Here is a 23,231-nt window from a genome sequence, read left to right on the forward strand (position 1 = left end):
GGAAACCCACGCAAACCTTCAAACTCCATGCAGATAGACATCTTGTGGCTAACCAGTCTTGGGTAGAATTAGTGATCGATCAAACAACATAAAGTCACCATTGCTTCAAACTCCATCTTTCAATTATATATTAGCAGCCATACCAAATCCTTTGGAATCAGTAGATTTGCTGTGTTTTATTTCACTCCCCTGCTTGATGCTGTGCTTGTCCGCTCAGTTCCATCAGTTCTGTGTTTATATCATGTGGTCTGTTTTTTTTTTTTCAGAGTAACTTTAATGTGGCCGTGCTGAACGTGGGAGCTCCAGCCGCTGGAATGAATGCCGCTGTTAGGTCTGCAGTAAGAGTTGGCATTACTGAAGGACACAAGATGTTTGCAGTCAATGATGGCTTTGAAGGATTTGCTAAGGGTCAGGTGAGTTCAGTGAAGTCCAATATATATATATAATGCTTTGCACTTACTAGTTTACTTGTCCTACTTTTGTCCAGGTTGTACACATTTTACAAACTGGATCAATATTATATTATATAGTATATTGAAGAAACTACTTACATCATGAATAAAGAGATAAAAATGGAAAATTAGCAATATAGCAGGAGATAATCATTCAACCCTCTTATAATGCATTAGACCTCCATATATTGTTGTAAGATCATCTTAAATTATGAAGTTGTTTTATTCTCTCTGCAGGTTAAGGAGATAAAATGGGGAGATGTTGGTGGTTGGACTGGTCAAGGTGGATCTCTTCTGGGAACCAAAAGGTAATTTTATCCTGGTTGAGACTAGACTTGCATCATTTTAGAGTTAAAGCTAAAGCAGAGCATGACCCACCTTTGTTTTATAACTCTCAAAGCACATTGATTACGTTATCCTTGTACTCATCACTGGCACCTTGTTTATGCAAGGCAAAATGTGTCTACTTATACCAAAATCTATATACTTTCTTTCTTCCACCACACCGGGAGTGACTTCTCAATGCTTCTGGGTCATGGTGGAACATGCGATCTCTTTTGTGGTAGCATTGTGTGGGTCTAACATCCAAATGCCAGGCCTGAGAATTGTCACATGACTGGAGGAGAGAATTCTGCATCCATCCAAAGGTAGCCATAAAGGGTTGGGGGGTTTGCAAACTCAAGATCATGTGACTCAAAGTTTTCCTTGACCATGATGTGCTGCGCGTTTCTTCAAGAAGGAAATATGCAGGGGATTTTACATGAATATGTGTATAACAATAGTTGTGCCACATGCACCCAGAATTCTAATCATCCATTTTCATTATTTTAGGCATTTTATTATAGGAGCTTTTGTATTTCTCATTTCAGGACCCTTCCTGCTAAATATTTTGACCAAATCGCTGAGCAGATACGTGCTAATAACATCAACGCTCTGCTTGTCATTGGAGGGTTTGAGGTAAATAGCTGACCTTTGTGTTACATGTGTTTGACAAGTTTTTTCAGTCTTATATTTCTAGTCTTGATTAATATCTTGTTATAGTCCTCCTCATTTGTAGTTATTCTTCTGAACTTAAGCTATTGCAATATGAAAGTTCCTAAAGTGGCACTGGACCAACAGAGTGTCCAAGTGTCAGTGTATCTCCTTAATATGAACCCACCCAAACCATCCTTATGGCTAAACTCTGACCAGGAGCTAGGAGCCATCTTTTACTGCTTCCTTTCCATATAATATCCCATTGCTGAAACAGGCTCCCTAACTTGCAATAGGTGCAAGTGGACGGGATCAGAATAGTTTGCGCCACCTAAAATCCACATTCTAGTCCACCCTGGGATTGAGCAAAACCTGCTGTTTTACTAGTGCTGCTTTTGAACCTTCCCATGGCATTAGATCCTCTTTTTATAATTAACCAATTTTTTAGGGCATAGAATGAGGCATTTAATGACAACCATACAGCTAGCATTCTTAGAAGAATGGATAATATATTTTGAATGCAGTAAGGTATACATAGAAATGTATATGCATTGGAAGAAAATTTGTACTAGGAGAAAATGAAGACTTTACATTGCTGACTTGCAAATTCCTTGCATTTCCTAAAAAAATGTGTTGTCTATCACAGTAATTAAATGACTTTGAAACTTTGCAGCTCTAGAACAGAACTAGATCACACTTTCTAATCTTCATACCTATACCAGGTCAGTGACCATCCATCTCTCACTACAGGTCCCTATTAATATTTCTACTGTCAGCCTTGCCTTAGAGATATATGTGGGTGGCAATTACTCACTTGCTTCTTAAAGTTCTCTGCCTGGCTAATATGCTGTCCCATTGTATTTGATAGCCTGATCTGGAACAGCTCCAGAAAGAAAATTCATGTGTCTCTAGCTACATACCTTTTCTCAGACAGGCTAATTTCAAACATGTGGTTTTGCATTTGGCTACAGCTACAGTGCATATCTTCAGGCTACAACCTGTAAGCTGAAATGTTGCTTTTTGGAGCTGCGGCCACATGCAGCTGATTGCAAAAACTTCTCCGATTCACTTGAATGGGAGAGGTTGGGAAGGAGGCAGATACCTACAATTCAACATGAAACTGAATTCGCTTTTAGTGACTCAATGCACCTGATTTATTGACGCTCTCCAAGGCTCGAGAGGATACACTTTCATCAGTGAAGCTGGGTGATATAGCAAACCTGGAATGGTTTTCTTAAAAATCATTTGCTATTTGTTAGCAAATGTTTTCAATCCTACACCAGATCCAGCTTCACTGATGAAAGTGTATCCCCTGTAGCCTTGGAGAGCTTTATTGAATCAGGCCCAAAGTGTGGAGATCAGATTCTAAGCTAATGATATTTGCAGAATGGCAGGTCAGCAATGTCAGTCTTTATTTTTTCCAGGAAACATTTGCTTTAAAGTGACCCTATGATTACTTGGTTACTTTTACTTAATAGCCCACCTGAAAAAGAAATACATATCTTTCCCTTTCTGGATGCCATTGTGTTTAAACACTGTGATGTCATTGGTCCCAAGCTTTATATGTCCATTACACAGGATACTTGCTCTTCAGTCAGTTTCTTTGGTTCCTCCAGTCCTTTAGTGACCGGTTCATTTTAAAGGAAAGGTTTCCTGAGAATAATATGAAAACTGCCATAGGTGAACTATTGGGTAAAATCTGGAATCTATTCTGAATAACATCTAATAGAAGAACCCTGGTTATTCAGAACTCAGACTCAGCAGACGTCGGGTGACGGTATCTGATAACTGGGGTTCTACAACAATCAAGAAAGCCAAGCAATCAACAGTGCTGCGCTCCGTGATTGGCTGAGGAAAGGGAAACCTGATGATGCTTAAACCATCATCAAGGATTCTCTTTTCTCAGCCATTCAGCACTAGAGGTGAATGGGGACAAATCTCCCTATTCAAGTGTACTGCTAAATGTCTGAGAAAAGGAAACCTCACTTATCCGAGAAATACACTTATCCGGAATCAGCCACTATCCGTGGAAGCCTAGGTTCTACTGTATACAGAAAATAAAGTACAATGCGTTTTGTATGGTACATAATACATTATAAATAGTAGTCATATATAAAAATATAATATAGGTTGTAAAATAATCATTTTATGGCCATTGGTGGCGATCATAGAATTATTTCTATTTATTCTTTTAGATAGAAGCTGTAGATTTTATAATTTATTTTTTTCTGTTTGTTTAGGGATTAGAAATATTAGACATGTATCTGTATAAATCCATTCATAATGTTGTTTTTAATGTATGTTATGTTTTCATTATAGGATTGTTTTTTTTTATTGTTTGCATTATTTGTCTTTTATTTATGTGTAGTGGTTCCTTTACCAGTCTATCTGTGTGCTGTGGTAGTTATGGCTCTCCCCATGGCTCAATTAAGATCCTTATCTACCCCCCTACAACGACTATTGTGTCTTCTTTTTCCTTCCTACACCGTGCCTATGCATCCCAGGCCTATTTGGGACTGATGGAGCTGACTGTTGCCCGCGGAACATATGAGGAGTTCTGTATCCCTATGGTTATGGTGCCCGCCACTGTCTCCAACAATGTCCCCGGTTCAGATTTCAGCATTGGCGCAGATACTGCTCTGAACACTATAACCGATGTAAGTTTAATCAGACTAGCTTGAGTGCACCTTATTCACAAATCACTAAGATCCCATCACTGTGTTCTTTATTTATCAGAACGAACAAATCAGATCTTTGTGACTTCAATGCAGAGAGTGACAGTGGGTGTGGTAAAGGTTTAGGGGGGTTGTTGAATATCTGTCGACTTATGTGGACTGTGCAGCCGTAAACAGAACTTGAAGTGGTTTTGTATATTTTTATTACCAATTTCTCCTTGTTACCTATCCCCCCCCCTTTAATTGCTCTTTTATTACTTTTATCCCCCCTTGTATGACTGTCCAAACATCAGTGAGAGAAGGCATGCCTAATAACTACTGCTATCCTGCCTTATACTTACATGATCCATAGTGCTCTGAGAATCCTTTGTCATGTAGTAACTATACATAGATAGGTATGTGTAAATAAATATATATATATATATATATATATATATATATATATACCAGTTTAGAAAATTATAAATATAAAATTTATTAGACCAATAAAATTTACTTTTAGCTAATTTGTATTTCATTGAAAAGTAAATTTACTATAGGGGAAAATTGTACTTGGGTCTTTATATCATTGTAAATCTCCATGGGTGGCCCATAGGTAATATTAACATTAAGCGTTGCTTTAGGAAAAGCCTATTAATGCAAGATGATGTACTTCACAAGCAAAATATGTGTTCTGTGTCATGTTCTTTGCTGCTGCTTTTAACCTGCACAGTATATTAAATTTTAGTTTTAGATTTAGATACAGGACAGTTATCGTTCTGTAGGACTGATTTATTGTATACACGCTCTGATAAATAAACACACAGATAATTTCACATACAGGTAAGTTCTGCATGATGCATGATACCTATTGCTTATGCTAATTTGCACTTTATTTAATCCACTCTTGCTTTCAGTATCCTCTCTGCTCATAGTCATTCCACGCTGTCTGCTGCTTGTAGCGCTCGCTTTTAGAGCTCTAGGCTGCTAGCAATTAGGAAGAGCTTTAACATGCTCACTAGTCCGGCATACTTAAATGGCTGAATGGCTGTCATGTATTTGTAACGCTAGTGAATGCTGCCAACCAACATTCCATCAGTGATATCCTTCAAAACCGGTTCTTTTACAAAGTAGAAGCAGCATCAACAATGAAGCTATACAAAGGACGCCCATCATTGCATAATGTCAATGCTGCTCCTATTTTCAGGGATAATAAGGAATACAAACTACAAAAATAATTTGATTTGTCTGATTTGTTTTTATTGATATTATAAAACATACAGATAGATAGATAGATAGATAGATAGATAGATAGATAGATAGATAAATAGATGGATAATGGGGTGAGGGTAGTAATACCTAACGGATGCAATAAAAATTAAGTCCAACTCTTTCTTACTGTATCCAAAACTTTAAATTATTGTTCTAAGCGTGCTGGATGCCATGGATCACTGCCATTGTCCAATATTTGCTTCAGATGGGCATTATGTTGGCCACACACTTTTAGGAGCTTATTAAAAAAGCAAAGCTTTGCATGTTTATAAAGCACAATGATTAGCTAAAGGCGGTGGATGATGAATTATATGCTAATGGGGAGTGAAGGGGGGGGCTTAACAAAAACACAGATTACTTTTCATTTGGCCCATTAAAATGGGCAATGATGGCCTTTGTTCATATTGCTCCTGCACTGGAAGATAAATTAGACAAAGATTTATTTAAAAAAAAATTATTTAAAAAAAAATTGAATGATGAATAATATATCTTTATTTTGAAGATTCAAAGTCAGCCTTTCCCATGAGGAATCCTTAAAATAATTTTCATGTCTTCATGGGAGACCCCTATTAAAAATGATTTAGGGTCAATGGGATTTTTCTAGGTTGGTGGCCAGTGAAAAAATACCCCCCTAAAGGGCTGTAAGAACATCATAAGAGTCAGGCAGCTGGCTCTATTGGGTGTTGGTGGAACTATGTAGACATCATCAAATGGAAGATCAGTCATGGTTTTGGGGCTGACACATTTCATTGAACCACTAGCCACCTGTGGAGAGGTCCTGAAGTTCTACTATATACTACAAAGCAGCAGATAACTTTTACCCTTATAACTCCCTGCATCCACTGACTCCTGGAATAATTATGGAATGCAATAGGTTGATTTACCAAAGGATTTAGGTAAAGGGAATTACCACCAAAGTTAGGTGTAAATTCCCCAAGGTTATAACTCCCTTTGTTATGTAAAAAGTTATATTTCTTTAGTAAATCATCCCAATAACCTGAAGAACAGGAAAAAAAATCCAACACATAACATGCTTTTAACTTGAATTATGACTAAATAATATACCGTAATTTGTTACAGGGGCGTAACTATGTATACACACAGATATATATACGATTATAACAGGACCTCTGACTCTACATTCAATGTATTTTCAGTTAAAACATTTACCTGAAAGTTATTTCTGATGCTTCACATTTTTACTAAGTTTCTCCCCCATATTTTACATATTGCATTTTATAGGCAGATCAGTAAATTCTCCCTTAAGGTGGTCATGAGAAAATAAGTTGATTAGCATCCCTGCTTTATGACTATTTAAAATCTCAGCTCTTCTATAGTGTTTGGAAATTATGATCAGACCTGACCCAGAGATTCTCTGTAATAAATCAGACCGATGAAACGCAATCACTTGCCTACAAAGTAGAAATGTATGTACTACACAATTACAGCTGCCCACATGTACATATAGTACTGTTTATTCACAGTATATATATATTCACAAAAATTTTTAGGCTGGACTTGTTATTAAACATCCTCTTCTCATGACTCACATGAAGAAAAAATTAGGTCCAAGAAATATTTCTTAGACTTAATAAAAACTCTACTTTGAGCTCTTTAATTTCTTTTTGGCTAGCTACTCATATTAGAATGTGATTGTACTAGAAGGTAGGTAGATAAAGATTGGATTATTGGGCAGCCCCTTGGACTCTGTTTTTGCAATAAAGCAATTTGCACACGGGTTGTATAATTGGTTTGTAAGGTGCATGGGGAGCTTTACAGTCTGGATCAGCCATTACTGACCTTTTTTTTTAACGGGGGGAACCCTTGAAATAACTTTCAGGTCTTTAGGGAACCCCTACTATAGTAAACTAAATCCACAGATCACTGTATGTTAGGTTGGTGGTCAGTAGGAAGAATACTTCTTACTTTACAGATAGCCAAAAAAGTCATTGGTGTCAATGGTAATTGACCTAAAAGGTCTAAATTGCCCATTGCTTGAGGAACCCCTAGCCACTTCTGGAGTAACCCTGGTAAAAAAACACTGTCCTAGACAAAGATCAATGGCTACCATTGTGCACCATTCATTGTAGACCTGGCTATTGGTAGTAGAATACAAAGGAATGTGTTTTTCTCAATTAATTTATCAGTGAGATAAGCTATAGTTACGTCCTTGTATCTGTACATCCTTCATGACACTAAGGCATCGATTTTAGGAAACTATTAATTCTTCCTGCTCACTGCGAATTGTCTCTTGAATGAGGGAGGATGAAAAGAATGTCACCTTGCTAAAATCCAATCAGAAATGCTAAAATGGTACTAATGCTTATTAGTTTACTTCCTTATCTATTGCACTTTAATTTTATTAATAAACAGCATTAATACTTCCTCTCCTAAGAACTAATAAAACAATTATTTATCAAATTCCTAGGAAAGAATAAACTAACATTGCTTTTTCCACCTTTGCTGACTATCTCCATGCTTAAAACATTGTGATTTTTCCATAACCGTGGTTAATTTTTAGTTTTGCTCTGCATGGGGGTTTCTAAAACCACTTCAGAACTTAATTGCGCCAATGCCGCTCAATTTAATCTGGGCACTAGAACTGTGCTGCTTCAGTAAAGCGTGCCACTGCAGAATCAACAGTCAACTTCCAACCATTGGCAGAGATCCATTGGTAATTGCGTTATAGAGTCCTCAAGCCTGCGGGAAGCCACATCTTATGCCACACAGAAGGAGCCACTAACACTGCATATTTTTACCACCTGCTAAACACATATTCCTGATGCCACCTCAGGCTCTTGAAAGTATGCTGCAGTTAGCTGAGGCGCGAGCCAATTATGAAGAATTTTGCATCCCCATGTGCATTTTGCCTGCCACCATTAGCAACAATGTCCCTGGGACTGACCTAAGTCTTGGAGCCGACACTGCTCTCAATGCCATTATGGAGGTAAGGTATCAACTTTGAAACTAAGTAGTTATTTAAGGACCACTAAACCTAAAAAATAAACTCTAAATGTGATCCCTAGAAGAGCCTGAACTTTACCATCATAGTAATATGGGTAATCCTTTAATGTTCCAGATCACCTGACCAGTGCCATGGTTTTTGTCACGGGCCTTCCTGGTTAAGCTGATAAACTTGCATCCTCTTGTTCATGACTTGTAGATCCAATTGGATTACCAGTAATAAAGCATGCTGGAAACAGTTCTATTTTATGGGATTGTTGGACAATGTCAGCATTGAGAAGACAATAGTCCCCCACAACATGTTAAATTGAACTCCAATTACACGGTTTATTTTCCAGTTGTAGTAGGAAAGGTTTAAGCCTCTATTGGGTTGTAATTGTCTTTTTTTTCCCCAAATGGGGAACTTTTCCTACCATTCCTGAACTTCAGGAAATGAGATAAAACTTTTTAATATATTTTACTCATGTTTACTCATTATTTTAGGGTTAGTGGTCCTTTAGGTTCCATCATTCACACGATCACTGATGGATCTCAGTGAGGGGAAGCAGAATAATTCCCATCTAAATGTATTAGAGAAAGAAATAAAAATGTATTGTTTTGTATAAGCTTGTGATGTGGTATTGCTACCATATATAAGACACTTAGACTAAAACATTTATTTTATGTTCTATTTTTCATTTTTTTTATGATGTGAAACGTTTATGATATCTGATGTCCAGACTTTGGTAGGTTTGGGAAAAACCTTAGTTAAATGGGAAAATATCACCATTATTACATTCCTGAAGTGTCACAACATACATCAACATAACAATTTCTCCTTGAATCAAATCTGATGCTGAAATAATAGCACCTGTAAAAGATTTCAATGGAACAAAGATATTAAATACTTATGTGCTGCAATGAAGATAATTCGCTGGGGAAAACTATTTACTGTTTTTTACTTCAGCAATAAAATTGCTTTGTGCATAGGACGAGATAAACATTCTGGACGTATGATGGTATCAGTTTGATCACTCACTGGGCCTGCTGTAACGTAGCTTTCTGGCATCTTAAGATAAAAAATGACAAAAGGAGCCAGTATGTGTAACAATATGTTCGCACACAACTAAAACCAGAAAACAAAAGTTACATGACTGTGATGTATCCCACTCCAGGAGGTTAATGCTAACGCAGAATGATGCCTGACCAAAGGCAATGGCTGGTAATGTGGGAGGAAAAGAAGGCGAAAGTATTGTCAAGAATAGTACTCTGTTTCTGTAAGAAATAATACACACTGGTGTACTAATATGTCACATACTATGCAGGTACCGAATATAGAATTATTTCTGAGGCTTATGAAATCCAATGCTGTCTTTCAGAGCTGGATCAGCTATGTAAAATTCTATGAGGATAGCACCTCAGTGATGTAGAATCAACAGTAATTGGAGTGTTCCCAAATTATTGCTGAAAAAATATGTTCTACAAACTGTTGATCCAGGGGATATCTGATAGCTTTATCCCCCTGTTAGGAGTAGAATAATTTATAAGTTTTTTTTGCCTTCCTCTGGATCGGATATGTATATATGGTTCTATCTGGAATCTGGAGTTTTCTAGTATGTTCATATTCATTTTTTACCCCAGTGGTTCAACTTGATGAACTTTTTTACCTTTACTATGTAATTTATTATTCCTGAATATGTATCATTGCATAAAGTATTCATCCCTGACCTACAACACTGCTATATTCCTCCTTATCACAAGGTCATTGTGGCTTTAGTAATTACAAATTTAAATACTCATGTGATGACACGATAAAACAGCTTGAAATGGAAATGTCGAAGGTTGTATATATTGTTCCTGTAGGCTATAGTATGTAGTTTCAGTAATGAGCCAGAAAGAAAAATATTTCAGTATACATTTCATCAGCTTCATTGTATGTGTAAGAGATGAGTCACATTTCCATTGACTGATATGCAGGTCACGGAGGAAGGTGTTAAACCTCATGACTGCTCACACAAGTATCTTGCTGGTTAATAATCTCACACAACAGTATTTGCTCACCTAGAAAGAGAGGATTTCACTACCTGATCCTATTATTGCCAGTGTTTACAGATGTGTGTGCATACTTTCCAACTGGTCTTATCCAAAGGAAATGTTTCTGCAAGGGGAGGGCTCGGAAATCAGTGCGGCATATGAACACTTCTTCATATCACGTTTATTTCCTTTATGCTGAGCAATATGTGTGAGAGGGATGCAATCCTTACAGCAAACAGATCTTGTATTATAGGAAAGGTGCTTGGAGTGAGAATTAGGAATGGCACCATGTACAACAAATGGAAACACGAGACCAAGTCGCCAGCACTCCAAAGTACAGAATTCTTACTGTCACATTATGTTGAAAAGCCAGCATTTCTAGGCCATGCAGGGTCCCTTGGTCACTATCTTACCTTGAGGATGAGACCCTGTGTGACCCAGAAATTCTGGCTTTTTATCTTGTTGTGTTATTTATGTTATAATAAAATAAAAAAAATCTGTACTTTGGAGTGCTGGTGACTTTGTCTTCTGTTCCCTTATACTTATTCAAGTCTAAGATCAATGATAAAGTTTCCTAAAAAGTCCTTGGTTTCTATTTCAATTTTATAACAGTTATGACATACAACAAAGAACAGTTCCAGGTATTTTATATGAATCATTAATGACCTGTTCACACATTGTGGTGACATGTGGCAATGTACCATAAAGTAATGGCACACCAACGTACCTGCATTGCAACATACAGATATGCACTACCATGTGAGGCAAAACCAAAACAATATTGTGTCTAACATTTGATTCATTATGGGTCTTTGCCAGACTATTCCTATGGATGGTTTGCTTTAGCACAATACATGAATACAAACTCTCAATGAACCGGCTAGGTGTAAATGGCCCTATTGTTTCTTCAGTGGAAGATAGATGGTCAGAGCTTATAATGACCAAACATATTAGGATAAAACTTGCAGCCTAAAGAAGGTTTATTGTTTCCATGTGATCTGGTTGGTTGCAGAGTTTCTGCATCTTAATAATGGGTAGTATGTCCAGATAGAGTTATTAGTGACACTAAGTGACAATTACCTTTAAGGCAAATATAAAACAGATTATTTATTTGTGTGCAGAAAATACAAATGTATTTTACCATGGTCTGAGTGCTTGAAATTGAGTTTTGTATTATCTATCCACAATTCCCTGCACAGAAGCAGGTGGGTGTTTCTGTATTCTAAATTGGAAGCCAGCCAGGCTCCGTAACATTGCACAATGCTGCTGGTCAAAGGGAAGCAGATCACAAGAAGGAGCCACCATTGCATTAGTAGACAGGTCACAAACTGCACATCGTGTCAGCTGGTTGTGAAGCATGGTGGAGATAAATCAAACGATTGGTTCTACAGAACCAGTAATCCTATGGTGAGTTAACTGGTAACCAAAGTTGATTGAAAGACCAATCCCCCCACAAATATGGCGCTATGATGGTTCCAAACATCCAGACCTCTGATGAATAGATGTGTGTACCTGTGTTGTATAGATAATCTGTCATTGTTGTATTTCGTATTTGAATATCTCAGTTGTACATAGACATACTCATCTATATATTTTACACCTGGTGTTTCCCCTGACATTGCATGATGTGGTCATTTATTGTTCATACATATGTGTACTCTCCAACTAGTATGATATTTATACCATGTACACCTTCATCAGACATGTGATCGCATCAAACAGTCTGCCAGTGGAACAAAGAGGCGAGTCTTCATCATTGAGACCATGGGCGGATATTGTGGGTACCTGGCCAACATGGGTGGGCTTGCTGCAGGCGCTGATGCTGCTTACATCTTCGAGGAGCAATTTGACATTCGGGAGCTCCAGGTAATGACTTATATATTCTCACTATAAAACCTGCATCATTTCCTAGTTTCATCCACATGTAATTTTAAACTGATTTCACTGACATGGACTTTCCAATAATTTATTGTTTATTTAGTCACCAAGGTAGATTGCAAATCATTATTTGATTTGGATGCTCTGTATATTGGTAATTTGGTGGGGACCTCACCTTTGACAATTTCCTTGTGAACAACAATGTTACCTTTGTTCTGGAAGTATGACTAAGGAAAACATTGGAAGTAAATCTCAGGGGTATATTTACATATAAAAAGAAAATCCTAAAAATTTGCTGAGTTTATAGTCATGTGGCCCATGATTCCCCATGTTTAAAACCTGACATTGCCTGGATTTATTTACCAAAGCAAAATAATGCCTGGTCCAATGATCTTCAAATTTGGAGTGAACAGTAACACCATTTTCCCTTCTGTGTAGTTCTAGATGAACACAGATTTTGCTGGGAATCTTTTTTAAAACCAATTGAAAGGCATTTTTTTAATGAGGTCTATGAGACTTTACTTTTTAGTTCTTTCAATTTTTTATAGTTGAAAGGAAGAACTATATAAAAAGCCCACTGGGCAAATTTCAGGGAATGTTACCAATGCCATTTCTGGTGGAAGACTTTTTGCTTGAAGAGAAAATGAAAGAAAAGCAAGATTTAAAAAAAAAAGAGGAATGTATAAAAGATTGTGGTTTGGGGGATAAAACTTTAACAAATACACCCCTTATGTGCTTACCGATTATTATGGAATACCAGCTAATGGTGCAATATGTAATTACAGCTCTCTACCCTGAGAGCACATGAGATGTGCGGGATGTGACCCAACACTGTTACCTACCTGCAGAAATTTAGGAAAGGTATGACCTGTATTGTCTCTATAATATCTGCATGATTTAATTTTCTAGGCAAACGTGGAACATTTAACTGAGAAGATGAAGACAAGCATCCAGAGAGGCCTTGTACTCAGGTACGGAAACCAGCAGCACAAAACCAGTGACTGCAAAAGTAAAACTCTAGATGTGGTGGTGGGGATGGTAGTGCTCCACATTGGAGTCAAGAATTTTGAGGGTCAGTTCCAACCTGGACACCTTTCCCTTGGACTTGTATGACCTTTTCCACCACCCATTGTTTTCGATTGTTTAGTGTTTCATCCTTAATTTGTACATTGTTATTAATCTCCATTTTTATTCCTTTTTCATTGCTGTTCTTTTTTATGTTGTTGAAAATTATTAAAAATCATTGAAAGCAAAAATTGATGGTTCCATTAAAGTAGTGATCTGAAGGTTCAAATCACCCACCTACCACTATTTCTGATGGACTCCCCAGCACAATTGCTGTCTCTGACCCCTTTCCAATAAAAAGGGGGAGGCTTAATTCTCCTGTTGCATTCCTAATTTTTGAAAATTTACATAAATGAAAATGATTTGTTGCTGTGTACAGTACACACAGTTGTTTTCTGTTTGTTATCTTCATAGGAGATAACAAAAAAATACTTTAAAGTATTCCAGCCGAATCCATGCTGGGTGCTCACAGAAAATCATATTTTTTGGTCTAGGGCGGATATTTTTAGCACGGAGGAACCCTTGAAATAATTTTCAGGTCTTCAGGGAACCCCTGCCAGTAATAACAATATCTTCAGCTCACAGTACAATAGTGTAATGATCAGTAGGAAGAATGAATCTTACATTGCAGTGGGAAGAATGTCATTCTTACAGATCATTGGTATCACTTACTGAACACATTTGCCATTTCTCAGGGAACCCCGAACAACTTTTGGAGAAACCCTGGTTGGGAAATACTGTTCTAGGGTAAAAACAATGCTCTAGAAGGCATCTTCTATATAAGAACTATCATAGACTACAAGCTCTTGTGCTTTCATATCTGATTCATATTGATGTTTTATTTAAGGAACGAGAACAGCAATGAGAACTACACCACAGATTTCATCTACCAACTGTATTCTGAAGAAGGAAAAGGCGTCTTTGACTGCAGGAAGAATGTACTGGGACACATGCAGCAGGTGCGGTATCAGAATCCACCATGGGTCAGACATCACTGGACCTGTAGAGAGATCTTGGATTGGGGTGGAACAGTTTTTATTGTGTTGGGGGTTGTTACATTCTCTTTTATCAGTAGTACAGAAGACTTGATTTGCTACTACAATGCCTGTGTAACTTCTTCCAAGATGATGAAGTTGTATCCACACCATTGGAGGAAGGAACACAATCATGCATGCAATGCAGCACTACAAGGCAGGAGTACTGACTGCTAGCTGTCAATGAAGAATATTTATTAATTTGGCTTTACTTAAACAATCATGTAGCCACTCAAGTCTGAATTCCTGCCCTGCATGATTGTCCATCTCAGTGACTGCTCTCATATTTGCTCACAGACCTCCTCTGTAAACGGTAATTGCACGCTGCGGCTTGTATTTGCAAACTGATTGATGAGTTGTATTCTGGTCTTGCAGTCCAATCACAGCTATAGTGACACAGAATGTTTTGTTCACAGGGAGGAGCACCGTCACCATTTGACAGGAACTTCGGCACCAAAATCTCAGCCAAAGCCATCCAGTGGATTTCACGGAAGCTGAAAGAATGCTATAGAAAAGGTAATGGAAAGCTGACAAGCAATCTGCCTCTATGTATATGCTTCATCCTTCCTATAGGCACATTACATGGCTTTGTGTTGCATTGAATTTTTTTTTATAACTTTTGTCCATTTTGCTAATATAAAATAATAATTTTATAAAAAGAACATTAGATAAGATCTGATGTCTGTGTTGGAATGGCAGCCAGTGAAATCAGCTGTCACATTCACTCAGAGCCCTTGACATTGTGAACACAACGCCTATCTGATGTGCCTGCTTCATTAAAAAAAAAAAACATTCCTGCAACCAGAACCCCCCCCATCCTCCTAATTTGCACTGTCATTTCCATTGAACCATCCTTTGTGTTACTTTCTGAACTCACGGTGAATATATTATGCCTGTGACAGTTTGCTTGCCGCCCATGTTTTGCAAAACCGCTTTGCACACATTGCATGACGCTGGCTTCTAGATCCTAGTGAAGTAATTAGTTAATACTTTCTTTTTTTGCTTTTCTATTTTCTTTACTTTGATGGCTACTCGGGATACTTAGAGGAAGGTAATGTCTCCTTATTTCTTGGTGTCACACTATTATTTCATAGTAATGTACAGTGTATAGAATCACATGGTACAACAGATAAATAGTCCTGTAGTTTAGTATGTTAAACAGCATATCAATCACATTCCATTAAAAAATATATATATTCTACCAAAACCAGTTTACTAATTTCCTATCCAAATTACTAAATAAGTGCTGCATGCACACCAACCAATCAGAAATCATGCTGAATTGCTGTGAAAATTTTAAATAGTTTAAGGAGTTTTTGTCAGCTTGACGAGTTGTTTTTGAGATCATTCAGAATTTATTCACAGATTCATCTAAACTGGCACCTGACCTTCAGTTAGCCACCTGACTTTTATTTGACCTTTATTTTCCTTTTTAACCTGCATCTGACCTGCTCTTAATCCTATTTTACATGCAGTTCACCTTCTGACCTGCATCTGATTTCTCTTTGACATTTATTTGATATTTACTTACTCTTTTTTGATCTCCATCTGACCTGCAGCTAATTTCATCTAATATTTGACCTGCTGCTGACTTGAATCCGACCTTCAGTTGACCTCCTGTGACCTGCTGTAACCCTATTTTGCATTTCCATTTAAAACTAATAAAGGCCTGTTGACACGAACCCTAATATGGATATCCTGCACACATTTCTGTTCTCCTATTAAAACAGTCCTGTGGTATTGCAATATATTCTGTAGGTTAACATACACTTCATTGTTCTGTGTGCTGAATGTAATTCTATACCTGGAGAAACCATAGCATAGCAACCAAATAATAGATTCTAACAGTAGAATCAAGGACTCTGTGTGTTATAAGCAGTTCTTTTATATATTATTTTTATTATTACACTCCACTTGTAATGGAATATGTAGTGTTTGTTGATTATAAATATTTACTGCATAAAGCATTTTTGTGTACATTGGAAGCAGTTAAATCCATTAACTTCAGAACTCATTCACACATTGCCATTCCTGTGCTTTATATTTACACACTCATGTTAACTTGCATTTTATTTAAAAGACTCTTTCAAATAAAAGGGCTGCAGGGGCACCGAAATAGAAAACAAAAAACACAATTGCAGTTTTCCTATTGCAGTGCACCAAAACACATGGTAGTTTACTAACTTGTGTTGTGCTGCTGCACTGCAAAATTTGTGCTAGAGTTGCATGTGGGTGCCATTCAAAGTGAATCATGCCATTGTGTGCAATGCACTGACAGATAAATATAAATTCTCCCTAAATTAAATAGAATGTAAGGTAACATTGGGCAGAGGCAGAAATACAGCCACCTAGTGGTTATTAGTAAGTACTTCAACTATAGTGATTCATTTTGCCTTTTGCAGTAATACCCTTGTAGTTTTTGTTAGGAATATCTTCAGCTTCCCATAGCAGGTCCTGTACAAGCCCCGATATCTCCAAGGTGTTTGTCTGCTTCCTTGTGAAGTTTCCACACATAAAGCTGTATGGGAGGATTCCTGCACATAATCGGTGACTCCAATAAATTCCCGTTGTTCACCAGCATCAAAGAACGCTGGAGGCTTTACAATCAGCAGCCCGACACCTTGGCGGACCAGGAGGGGAGCAATGAAGCTCTCTGCAAATATTTAAAAGAATAATGAATTGCTATACAAGGGCAGTATCAGTAAGATCTAATTATAAATGTTCTATTTATGTGAGCAGTGGTAAAGTTTCCCTTGATGGCAGTCTCTTTAATTGCTGTTTCAGAATGAACTGCTATATTTTTATATTTACTCCTATTTAGACTAGTTTTGTCTGTCTGTAATATTAATAAAAAATCTAAAAATAATCTCATCTCATGGATATAGTGCTGACATATTATGCAGTTATTTACACAGCCATGTTTTGTAGAGTTGCCTTCTGAGCAGTAAATGCTTTGACTTGTTTCCAATGGTATTGATAGGAAAAGGACTATAAGGCCAGGATATAAAAAAGATGGCAACCCTAAATATCCCCACCATATATCCCTAAAAAAGTCTAAGCCAGTTTATCCACCAGCATGTTTTACTGCCCAGCCACACCAAGACCATGCCGAGTGTACTGACCAAGATAGAAACCTGGGACCCCAGTGTCACAAGATAACGGCTACCCACAAGCTACCCACTGAGCCACCCAGGTCACTTTAATACCTTAAACCCTGCACCCTTAACCCCTTCCTGTAATAGAAAAGTTGTGAGAATCCACAGAACTTTTAGGCTTTTAGTAATATCCTGTATGCAGCTCTTTTTTTATGTTTTCTTTCATTGCAGGAAAAGTATTTGCTAACACGGAGGACAGTGTCTGTCTGCTAGGAATGCGTAGGCGTGCTCTCGACTTCCAGCCAGTGATGCAGCTGAGGGATGAAACTGACTTCAAGTGAGTACTGAGGAACTGACAGACCATCCTGACCTGACTTAATTAGTATCCTAGTCATATATAATCAATCATTTGTGTACACAGCCTATACTTTTAGCATTTTATAACATGTCTGATCATTTCATATTGGAAAAGAGGAAATCAGTTGGTTATAATTACCGGCAGTGAGATATAATAAATGCTAAATAGTAGCATTTATTTAGGCTTTGTTATGGTATAGAATCCCTTCACAGTGCAGGTCCATGTTGATGCAGAGGGACTGTTTTGGTTTTAAATGAAGTTTGGAGCCCAAGTTAAATATATACATGGATTTGCATTATTACTATTCATGAAAACTATACTAGTACTTACCTGTACTGTGGATGGATATGGATTTCTACCTCTTGTTCCCTGTTCTTATACCAGCTCTAAGAAGTCATTAGAAGGTAGTAAAAATGAGAGTTAATGTATCGCTGTAACATATCTCAATCAATCTCCGGAGGAAGCAGCTCTTGTCCCTGAAACGAGTCAAGGAAGGATTGTAAAAGATTTCTTAGGAGCGTTTTAAAAATTCATATTTTTATTAATATTATAATAAGGTTTTAATATATTTTGGTTTATTGGATCTGACTTAATAGTCCTGTTTGGTTTGGCATTGTATAAATACGGGATGTGCAGCATTAGCTACTAAATATAAAAATGTGCTGAACACTCAATTTCTAACTACGGTATAAATATGCTTTAAGGCAGCCTTTCCCAACTTTTTTAACAAGAGGGAACCCTTGAAAAAACTTTAAGGTCTTGGGGAACCCCTTCTATAATGACTATATCCCCAGCTCACAGTATATTAGTGTGGTGGTCAGTAGGAAAAATGCCTCCTACATTGCTGGTCATTAGGAAGATCAACCTTACAGATAGCCAAAAATATAATTTATGTCAGTCTAACTGACCTGAGAGGCACAAATTACTCATGGACCACCTAGCAATCTCTGGAGGAATTTTATTTGGGAAACATTGCTTTAAAGCATATCTCTAGGCAAAACCTTAGTGACATTGGTGAATGATTATAATGTGGAATTCCTCCTTTCATTACAGACACAGAATTCCAAAGGAACAATGGTGGCTGAAGCTTCGACCATTGATGAAGATCCTGGCCAAGTACAAGACCAGCTATGACATTTCAGATGCTGGACAGCTGGAACACGTTCACATTAGACGACCAAAAGAATCTGAAGCTGGGGCCATTTAACATCCTCGAGCCCCATTGTCAATTCTGTTCATAGCCTACCGACATCTCCATTGTGTGCTTTACCACCTTAGGATAGAATGGTTCCCCACACTTGTCTTCTGTAATTTAAATTGCGTCGTTCCAGCACTTTATGTCCACATGGGCCTCACGCCTCAAATCTGTAAAAGATGTGTCTGTCATAAATGTTAGCAGCCAATCTACTTAATTTTTCAGGAAGATAGGAAATAAAAGAGAAATCATGATTGGCGGCTATACCAGAGAAAGTCCTTTAAATATTTTTAGTCACCAGGTCCATTACCTTTCCAAGGTCTTGACTGAAGCCAGAGAATATGTCTAAACAATGTCTAGCATAGAGAAGATATAGGAGAATGATATAATGACTGAGCTCACTTTAAAAATACATTATTTTTTATTTGCAAATATTTGGGCCACTGTTGTGAATGGGTTAAAATGTTGGCATTTGTTTCCTGTGTGTTGTGTGTCATTTAAGTTATACATTTATTACACTTTGTATCAGAGATGTTATAGATACACCTTTATAAATATATATCTATATATATGTGCAACTTCTATTTTTCCCCCTCAGTGACACAATAAATGATGCGTTGATGAAATAAAGTAGTTTGCAAACCAAAAACCGAACCTGCCAACATAAATCGATTCAAAGTATGGCATGATTTTTTTTAATTAAAGACAAAGTCTACCATGAAAAACTTTTGGATTGTTACTGGAAAATTACCAGACAGGCTAATAACCTTTATATTATGATTGAAGAACAGTGCCCTACCAATGAACGGATTCTGGCTCATAAATTTCCATTTTTCTGAGTCATACTCTGCTAAGTGACATTCCCAGGGATGTGTGCAGCATGGAACTGAATGCGGTGGCATCCACAGGGTACTTCCAACACTATTCTCTCTGAGATTGTCAACTTTAATCTTATTTTCGGTTAGCACGGTTTTCACCAATAATTAGGAAAGTGGGGAGAAGCCTCCTTATAATGTTTTCCCTAGAAGCCCCTGTAGTCAGGTGCTTTAATCAAAACAGAATTTAGGTATATGCTCAGAAAGTATTGACTTTGAAATACCTGAATCCTAAATACAGTAAGATAGCGAGCCTGTTCAGACTTCTTACTTCCATATTTTATATAAAGTCCAAGTTAGCAGGATGATGAGCACTATATAGGGGTATTTCCTTGCAAATATCCTTCAGCGGTTCATTGAGAAATTTTCACTACTTGCAGGATGCAGAAGAGTCATGGATTGCAGATCACAAAACATTATGGAGAATTAATGGCATAGGCGGTTTCTTTAGAGGACAAGAGAACTAAGGCACGTCTCTCTATAATCTAAACAAAGGGGGGTCCTATCACCACATATTTAATGGATATAATGCTGCAGAAGACTGTAGATATAATGCAAGCACTGGACAGTGACAGTAGACGTTCTGCATGTACTACATTCAGTAGTGAATCGAGCCTGGAGACCAACTGCAGGACAGTTTACACAAAGTTGCTATGAATTAAAATGTTTGTCAAAAACAAAGCTCCTACTGTTGACTTCTGGAGTCCAGAAAGAACACAACAGATACCAAAAGAAGCATATGTTGGGTACCAAGACTTTATGTTGTAATATCCTATCTGTATATATGTCTAAATATATCTATGTATATATCTGCATAGTAAGTGGAGCAAAACCCTGGATTAGTCACATGTCCCTGTTCCCTCGCAGGGCACCCCTATCTTCTTTCTTTGCTTCGTCTTGCAGTCTTTGGCCATCTTGGTTGGCCGCGCCACTCATTCCCAGCACACGCAGAGGAAACTGGGATTGTCAGGTATCCTGGCAGCCAAAGCTGACACTGCACATGCAAGAGATTAGCTTTGCTGCCAGAAATCCAAAGCAAATCTGGTAGGTAGAAGAAATTATTGCTGATGGGACTATGCCTGTCCTTTTCTGCAATAATGCCTGCACATCTAAAGTAAAACTTTTGTTCTGCCCTTTAAATCTTTAAGGGGCAGTTATGTATATTTATTTGCAATTACCAGCTAATCCGATACTATCTTCAAAAATCTGCTAACAGTACTCTGAGATACTTTAAAAAGTACAACACAGGCATATAGACCAGATAGGTATAAAAAGCCACACACACACTAACCATATAAATAGAGAACACATCATCAGTTTTTTTTATTTTGTTATTATTTGACACTGCATTAAAATGAAATTCCAGTTTTGTTGAAAAATAAATCTAATACTGTAAAAGCTCCTGTATAAATTAAGGTTTCCTTTTTTTCTGTTTGGGGAAAGCTTTATTATTCTATTCTTTTTTTTATTTTTATTTTTTTATCAAATGTAACTTCCTAGAAACATTTGGGGATCTTTTTTGGTAATATAATCCTTCTTCACAGAATATTGGCATAGCTTAAAACAATACCTACAAAAGAGAAGCACACATGGATCCACAGTAAAGTAGACAAAACATTTGAGATTATATTATATACTCATATAGGCCCTTGCATTCATACAAATACACACAGCAAAACAACAAATAGGGAACAGTCTTTTTTTTTTCAACAAAAGTGGAGTTTCAATTTAAATGTTAACAGTTTTAAAAAAAAAATATCTAATAACACATGATAAGTACTTATAAATAAATATCCTTTAAAAGGACCAATAAGCCTTGAACATATCACTTCGATCTTCTTACTGAAGAATATTCTCATCTAATAATCCAAGATGGATCTTTTGCAATTCCCGGATTTTCAGGGCCCAGGACAGCCATTCCACGTGTGGACTGCCCGACTGTTAGATACCTGAAAAAAGGAATATGTGTTCATTATTCAGTGGCTGGTATAAAACAATTATACATATGTTACACATTTCAATAATGATAGGACTTTTAGGTTAGGGAATTCAAATCTAAACTCCTGGCAAGCTGGTAAATACACAGTATACTTACATACATACATACATATACAAATAAGAGAGTTTTACTTATCAAAAGATTTGTAATTCGGTCCAGCCAAACATGTGATTCAGGTAACTCTGTCAGAGGACAAAGCCAGGTTGGTAAACTTCACTGCAATAATAGTGTATCTACAGCCAAAACTTGTTTTTTATGTTTTCGTACACTGGTAATGTTTATAACCCCAATAGGTTTTTTTTTTTGTCTGTCTGGGTCTCTCTAGAGATCTTGTGCACTCAGTCTTATTGCACATAGGAAATGCACAGAATAGTCAACAGTGACGGTGAATATACACCAATCAGCCAAAACTTTAAAAATGGCTGACACGTATACCAAATACAGAACACTAATTATCTTGTTACAAATGGCACCAAACATGAGGTGGGGCATCGACAGTAAATGAACAATCTGTTCTGAAAGGCGATGTGCTGGAGCAGCAAAACGTAAGCAAAATGTTAGGATCCGAGTGACTTTGGCAAGGAGTAATTTGTAAAGGCAACACAACATTTTCAGAGTGTCTCTAAAAAACAGAAGGGGGCTGTAAGGTTGTTCCAGATATGCAGTAGGAGGTATCTAATAAAAGTGGAAGAGCAACTGGTGACAAGCTATTAGCACAAAACTTCATGCTGGCCATCACACAGTACATTACAGCTTGTTGTTTATGGGGCTGCAAAGCAAACAGTGCCTATGCAGACTATGCACACTGCCAAAAGCACTAGAGTACCAAAGCTGGATCCATGGAGCATTGGAACTTCTTCCATGGAGCAATGATAATCAGGTTTTATTTTAGGTCATGGAATGGCAGGGAGTGTGCATCCCTTTTTCTGGGGAAAGATGCCAGACGGATGCAGGATGGGAAGAACTCAGGCTGGCAAATGCCACAAGACTTAAAGGATCTGCTGCTGACATATTGGTGTCAGACACCACAGGACACCTACAGAGGTGGAATCATTGGGCCCAATTTATAAAAGCTATTAAGGCTGGAGAGGATTTACTTTCATCTGTGAAGCTGGGTGATCCAGCAAACCTGATATGGATTTCTTAAAATAATTTGTTATTTGTTAGTAAAGGTTTTCAGTTCTGGACCAGATCTATTCCAGGTTTGCTGGATCACCCAGCTTCACTGATGAAAGTGTACCAGTCTTGGAGAGCTTTATTAACCCCCCTAGCGTTCTAATTCTGTCATTTTTTGAAGCAAAAAGTGATCCTATTTTTTTTGCGTAGAAATTTTTGTTTATATTGTGGGCCTGTAATTCTTAGGATTAACTCCCGGGTATAATTATTATATTTATTTATTATATTA

General features: G+C 37.4%; 2 protein-coding genes across 4 annotated transcripts in view; one reads left to right on the forward strand and one right to left on the reverse strand.

Annotated features, from left to right (window-relative positions):
- Window positions 1-19,601, forward strand: part of PFKP (phosphofructokinase, platelet) — a 56,372-nt gene extending 36,771 nt beyond the window's left edge. The window contains exons 13-23 of one of the 3 annotated variants that reach the window (XM_072412635.1): window positions 267-413; window positions 690-760; window positions 1,322-1,409; window positions 3,929-4,081; window positions 8,145-8,297; window positions 12,029-12,193; window positions 13,115-13,176; window positions 14,118-14,229; window positions 14,721-14,820; window positions 17,631-17,736; window positions 18,811-19,601. In XM_072412635.1, coding sequence (XP_072268736.1) covers window positions 267-413; window positions 690-760; window positions 1,322-1,409; window positions 3,929-4,081; window positions 8,145-8,297; window positions 12,029-12,193; window positions 13,115-13,176; window positions 14,118-14,229; window positions 14,721-14,820; window positions 17,631-17,736; window positions 18,811-18,964 — 1,311 coding nt within the window. In that variant the 3' untranslated portion in view covers window positions 18,965-19,601. The remainder of the gene's footprint in view (window positions 1-266; window positions 414-689; window positions 761-1,321; window positions 1,410-3,928; window positions 4,082-8,144; window positions 8,298-12,028; window positions 12,194-13,114; window positions 13,177-14,117; window positions 14,230-14,720; window positions 14,821-17,630; window positions 17,737-18,810) is intronic. The other 2 variants (XM_072412634.1, XM_072412632.1) reach the window with 2 other exon arrangements.
- Window positions 19,602-21,122: 1,521 nt separating this feature from the next.
- The window catches only part of PITRM1 (pitrilysin metallopeptidase 1), a gene marked incomplete in the record, with an annotated part of 43,572 nt that continues 41,463 nt past the window's right edge, over window positions 21,123-23,231 (reverse strand). Inside the window, 1 exon segment of the mRNA XM_072412631.1 lies at window positions 21,123-21,776. Coding sequence (XP_072268732.1) covers window positions 21,683-21,776 — 94 coding nt within the window.

Source organism: Pyxicephalus adspersus, chromosome 5, assembly GCF_032062135.1.
Source record: "Pyxicephalus adspersus chromosome 5, UCB_Pads_2.0, whole genome shotgun sequence".
In the NCBI taxonomy this organism is placed as follows: Eukaryota; Metazoa; Chordata; class Amphibia; order Anura; family Pyxicephalidae; genus Pyxicephalus; species Pyxicephalus adspersus.